Source organism: Cygnus olor, chromosome 16 (genome assembly GCF_009769625.2).
Source record: "Cygnus olor isolate bCygOlo1 chromosome 16, bCygOlo1.pri.v2, whole genome shotgun sequence".
Lineage (NCBI taxonomy): Eukaryota > Metazoa > Chordata > Aves > Anseriformes > Anatidae > Cygnus > Cygnus olor.
Window position 1 is genome coordinate 6,165,932 of NC_049184.1, and position 6,071 is coordinate 6,172,002.

At 49.3% G+C, this 6,071-nt stretch overlaps 1 protein-coding gene across 1 annotated transcript; it reads right to left on the minus strand.

Moving 5' to 3' along the window:
• Positions 1-404: 404 nt before the first annotated feature.
• On the minus strand, positions 405-3,686 carry LOC121079300 (osteoclast stimulatory transmembrane protein). The gene is made up of 3 exons (XM_040576363.1): positions 3,643-3,686; positions 1,705-2,749; positions 405-874 (listed from the first exon to the last, which is right to left on the minus strand). The coding sequence occupies exons 1-3, from the start codon at positions 3,684-3,686 to the stop codon at positions 533-535; spliced, it is 1,431 nt and encodes a 476-aa protein (XP_040432297.1). The 3' UTR covers positions 405-532.
• Between the last annotated feature and the right edge of the window lie 2,385 nt (positions 3,687-6,071).

Genomic DNA, 6,071 nt, shown 5'->3' on the forward strand with positions numbered 1-6,071 from the left:
ATTATCCCACCTACCCAGATCTCTGTGCATGAAACCTGAAAGAAAAACTCCTCAACAATTAAATTAATCATCTCAAATGGGTTTCCTTCTTGCTGCCTGGAGGGATAACTTCAGAGAGGAAGTGTGCACTTCCTCCAGCAGGGCCGGGCAGGAGGTAAGGGAGCTCTTCCCCCACCCTGACTCCCACATATTTCTCCGTAAACATTGCCAAATTCTGCCAACATCTTCCCAGTCATATGAGCTATATCAGGTCTTTTTTCCACTGTTCCTGGAAGAGCTGACTCCAGAAAAAAAAAAAAAAAAAAAAAAAAGACTAGTAAGTTTAGCCCGTTTTTTCTTAAATTAATATTAAATATTAACATTTGACTTTTCTCTCTCTCTCTCTTTTTTTTTTTTCCCAGATATTTTTCCTGGATTCAAACCACTTCTCCAACTCTAAAAAAAAATGAATTTGGTGATCCCTTTGCAGAAGCCTGCACCCAGCCACTGCCACAAGGTCTCCATGTGTTTCCCTGTGTTTCCCAAAGAGGCCTCAGTTTTTCGGGCAGCTTTGCTCCTCCGCGTGCTTCCTGGAGAGCTTGCTGTAGAGGTAAAGTGCTCGCTCCTCCTCCCGGCTCTCAAAGAAGGAGGCAGCGATTTTCCTGCACAGGCGCCGTGCGTAGGTTTCCAGAAACACGGTGGCGTAGATGATGCAGAAGAGCAGCCCTATGACAAGCAGCAGAGAGGGGTTGGGGGGCAGCGGGGGGCTGATGCTGCAGCGGGCAGAGCTGAAGGTCAGGTAGTGGTGGTAACTCTTCTCAAAGTCCCGCAGGGTCGATTCTTTGTGAGGAAGCTGAAACAGATTCGGGAAATGGGGCAGGGGCTGTATTTTAGCCTGGAATAAAAAGAGTAAAAGGTTAAACGGGGCATGAACAAAACAAACCCAACTGGTTACTACAGAAATATCGGCCTGGAGGTGTGCAGTCACCCTTACAGCTTGTTTGGGTGCAGTGAGATGGGGGTATTGAAGGCATATATGCCTCAGGCTGAGTGAGAATAACTGCAGCTGGCAGGGGTGCTGAGCGCTTGGCACGGTGAGACCCAGTCCTGTCATCTTCACCCGCTGCTACAGTGATCGTGATGGGATGCTCTATGTGAGATTCACAGAGAAATATAGTCCAGAGGGTACCAGTATCTGCACATTTGTATATTAGGGTGTGTTTCTAAGCCCTGATTGTTTTACTGTAAGCAGGAATCTGAGCTAAAAAGCTGTGACTGGGAGCTGATATGTGCTGCTATTTAGGTACGTGCTGCACTGGAAGGAGAAATTGAGGCTGTGCCTGGTTTTGCACCTCCCCACACACCCAAGCCTTATGTTGCTTGTCCAGCTGGATGCTGGGGAGGGAAGCAAACAGCATGTAATCCCCCAAAGGTGGCTGTCCCCACTGGCACCTCCCATGATGTAGTACACAGCAGGTACCCCACAGAGGGAAGCCAAGCGATGTGCCTTCCCCCCATGCACAGACATGGTGCAGGAGACTTTTGCCCACCATAGCTGACACTTCTCCATGACTTTTCCTTTTCAGCAGCAGCAATCTCGAGCCCCCTCCTCCCTCCATCCCTCCTGAACACTGAGCAGAAACGCAGCCCTGAGCAGGGCTTGGTTAGAGGGGCAGAGAAGCTGATACAAAGCATGTCCTGAGCAGGAGGGGTCCCGGCACTCACGTTGTATTTGATGTTGAGAGTGACGGGCACCACAGAGAACTGAGCCACCTTCCTCACAGCTGTGTCCGCCACGCTGAAGGTGACATGGTCCATCGCCACCACCACCAGCATCAGCGTCAGGGCCACGGTGAGGCGCAGGGCCTGCACCAGGCACAGCAGCACTTCTTCTCGGGACAACTTCAGGCCCGTGGGCCGAATGAGGTTTTTGGATGAGCCCCCCAGCAGGTGAGCAGCTTTTCTGTCCATGGCTAAACGCTCCAGCTTCTTGGTGATGTAAAAATTGTCAAAGCGGAGGTTGGTGAGGTAATTTTTCAAATACCATGCAGATTCAAAGCAGAGGTAGAGCACAGAAAAGCCAGCGACCAGTTTGTTGCCCGCTCGTACGGAGTCTTTGACCAGTTCTTCAACAGCCAAAAAGTCCCCCCTGACTTTCTCACCAGCCAGGTGCATCTGCTGGTTAATCAGGGATCTGTTGTGAAGCAGTGAAAACCTAAAATGCCCGTTCATAGGCCTCCAAATATTAATGGAATTACCGGCTGCTTGGATTTCCTCCCCGAACTCCCAGGAAGCCATCCCCAACAGAGCAGTCGAGTTCAACAGGCTCTCGGAGGAATTCTTGCAGATGCACTTGATGACCTGCAGAATGGTTTTAATGTTGCTCACGATGTTCGGGGTCACGTTAACCGCCACGATCATGACGCAGGTTGACAAGAGGAGCTTCCGACCTTGCTTGGTGCCCAACGTGGGCATTATCATGCTGAAGACACAGCGGGCAGGGTGCACCAGGAACAGGGTCAGGAGGAGGAGCAGGCTGAAGGAGACAGCCATCACCACAGCGAGGTGCCAGGAGTACTCCAGGGAAGCAAAGAGCCAGTTGTAGAAGAGGCCTCCGACCACGGCGGTGAGGCAGGAGCACTGCAGGAACAGGGCCCGCAGCTCCCTGCCACCTGCAGGGACTGACTTGGAGTAAATGCACCATAGATCTGCCGCCATCCTGCTCACCCTTGGGAACAGAAAGGCTTCACAATAGGTGCAGACACTCAACCTGTGCAAAGAGCAAGGGGCAGGGTGTTAGCAGAGGAAATAGAGAGGCACTAATGAGGGGGCTTTGTGACCTCCCTCTCTGAGTGCCTCCGTTCCCGCCCTGCCTCTCTGCCAACCCGAGCTGTTGGCAGCGAGGTCTTCCCTGAAGCCATGAGGGCCAGGAAAGTTCAAGGCACTTCTTGAAATGTCAATTACAACGCAACAGCTCCACCTCTAACATCAGCAGAGGAAAGCATTATATTATTCTATAAAAATAATCATAAAGCCACTCGGAGGGCTGAGCTCTGGCCATGGCTAAGAGCGGCTCCGGTGGTTATTTAGAGGATGCCTGGGGAAGAAAAGCAAAGAGGAGGTGCCTGGCTGCTGTGGAAATCATTAGTTAGCCTTGTAATTAAAAGGAGTTCAATGGATTGGAGGAGGTGGTGTGGGAGTTTCTGCTCTCCCTGCTTCTTAATAGGAGAGCAGACAAAAGGCAGCAAGTTTAAGGGTGACAAATACTGAGCTGATCAGAGAAAACAGTTTCACACTGATGTTCACTGCCAGAGGAAATCTCCAAGGATAAGAATTTGGCCATTGCAGACAGGATGAAATGTCCCATAGAGCTATTTAAATGTCTAATGAAAACAAATGTTTGGGAAGAAATATCGTTTCTCAGGCCTCAGAGGAGGAATGACTCTCCAGAGACCAGAAAACCTGGTGGGGAGAAGGATTCTCCCACCATAGTTTGCAACCCCCTCCCCAGCATCAGACCCCACTAGGCTGGTCCCATCTCCCCCAGCCTGGCAGGAGAGATGGAGGGAAAATTTTGCCTGGCAAGCCTGGCTAATCCATTTACTGGAGGTTTTTCAGTGGAAAAATGCAGGACAGAGGGAAGCAGAGGGAAGCACTACGTACCCAGCAGCAGAGACGTGCCCCAGCCCTGCCCGTAAGCTCTCCATGCTCCGGTGCCTCGTCGCTCTCAGAGAGGATGCTGAAGGCAGCTTCTGGGTGACCCACAGTAGGAAACCAATGAAGTTGGCACCAGGGAGCCAGGACTCAAGAAAAAGGCACTTTTAAGGCGATTCAGGTCAGCAAACACTGGCAATTCCTGATGTGAGAGTGCAAAGCTGGTACAGAGAGTCCAGGAGTGACCCCACTCCAGTGCTGCCTGGGCTTTGCATCTCCTTGACTCTTAGTGCAGAGAAATCTCGGTGTGATGACACATGGCCGAGAGAAATGAGTCAGTACCATACGGAGTGACCAGGATGGAACAAGCATCACATGGGGACTGGGGTGTCACTGTCCTCTCTTGGGAAATCAGCTGCCTCATACTAGCCAGCAGCAGGGTGAGGATTTCACTCAGGGAGGATTGCACTCATACAGCAAAGGGGAGCTGAAGGCTGCAGGGAAGCTGTGTTTGACCAGTGGCTCTAGGCAGCAGCAAGTGTTTGTATGCCTAGGCAAACCTGGTCGAAAAGCCTCCACTTGGCTCCAAATCGTTCCCTGTGGGCTGGGGCCTGAGGGAGGGCCAAAATGTTATATACACTGAACCAGTAGTCAGTAAATGAGCTGGAACCATAGTTGCCTAACTTTTCCCAGGGCAAAATGAACAGGCTTGCTATGCATTAAAAATAAATAAATAAATACATAAACAAAATTTAAGTATAAAATATATACATATTAAAAAAAAAAAAAAGAAAAAAAAAAGAGAAAAAAAAGAAGACGACTACTGTGAGGGAACACGTGTGTGTTTGTACACCTCCATACAGACGTGCATGGACTGGGGTGCAGGACACAAGCAGGGCTGTGCCAGCTCCACGAAGCAACTGTGACATCTTGCGGCCAGGTTCTGCTAGAGTACTTCAAGGTCTGCGTTTATCTGAGCTCATAAACTACAGCTGTCAGTGACAGGGAGATTCTTAAGGAAAACTGAGGAAGTGAAGGAGAAGAGGGAGGCTGGCCAGCCGGTGAGCAGGATGCATGCGCTGTGTGTCCCCGGGGTGCTCCAAGGGCCCTCGCCCGGCTGGTCACCTGGAGCTCACGGCCCAGCGCACCATGGAATGGCCAGGCTTGGCAGGCTCCTGTCTCCACAGAGCTCAGGATCTATAATTTTCTTGTTCTGACATCCCCAGTGTAGACTTCCTAGCACTTTAGCGGACGCGGAGCATCTTGCTGGGACACCTGCGCATCCGACCGGCGGTGACAGCGCAGCCACCGCGTGGTGACGGTGCTGCATGGGGCTGCAGAGGACAGCAGCAGCAGTCTGGGGTGCCCCCTGCTGTATATTTTAAGAAAATGTCTGGGTAATAACAGAGGTGCGGAACTACTATGATTTAAGGCTGAAGGTACTTTCGCAGTTCAAGAAATTGAGGGTGTGGGAGGGATCAGCCCAACAGCAGTGACTCTTTCTTTGTTAAAAACCACGTGCAAATGAGAAACTTACAGTGATACAGTCAGTTCATGTCTATGGTTTCTACTGTAGAAATACAGAAAAATCCCAGCAAATCTTTCTGTGACTGATCAGGGATAAATATGACAAGGGAGCCAACACTATCAGACCTGCAGTAGCTTAATTTTGCCCATTATGCCCTGATTTTTGTCAGGACTCTCACTTTCTGTCCTGAACTCTGAGCATCGCTGCTGGGTGCACCCAGACTGTGCACAGCCCCGGGGCTGCTCAGTGCTGCAAAGCCCCCCGGCGCTGGTCGTCTGTGTGAACAGTTCGTAAAGAGATTTGAACGCTTCTGGGATAAAAGACACTACAAAATGCTTTCCTACTGTAAATAAACCAGAACGATTTTCCTCCAAGCGTCTCAGGAGAACATGTGGAGGTTCATCCCAGACTGGATGGGAAACATCAAAGGAGTAAAGCAGAGATATTCTGGATGTTGAATTTCAATGCATGAGTGGCATTTCCTGTTTAATTAAAATTCACAAGCAGGCTGCTAATGTGAGTGGCTTTTGTGGCAGTTGTTGGATTCCTACATTCCTAGAGAACTGGTGCATAGGCAGGCAAAGTTCCTCCAAAATAACAGGGTTTAAGTTACGGAAGGTTAATACAGCATTCAAAATGCCCTTTCCAGGGATTCATATCTCTAGCCACATCGCAGAACCTTCAAGAATAATGGGGTTGACTTACTGTAAAAAGCTTCTTTCAGTGAATTTTAGCACTAGCAGCAGCAAGCAGAATTGTAGCTTATTTATGCAAGGTCAACCTTAAACCCCAGAAATACTAAATCTTTAAATCTGCTTTAAATAAAATAAAATAAAATAAAATAAAATAAATAAAATAAAATAAAATAAAATAAAAGCCAGAATAGTCCTGCTCTCATAGATGCCTAGAT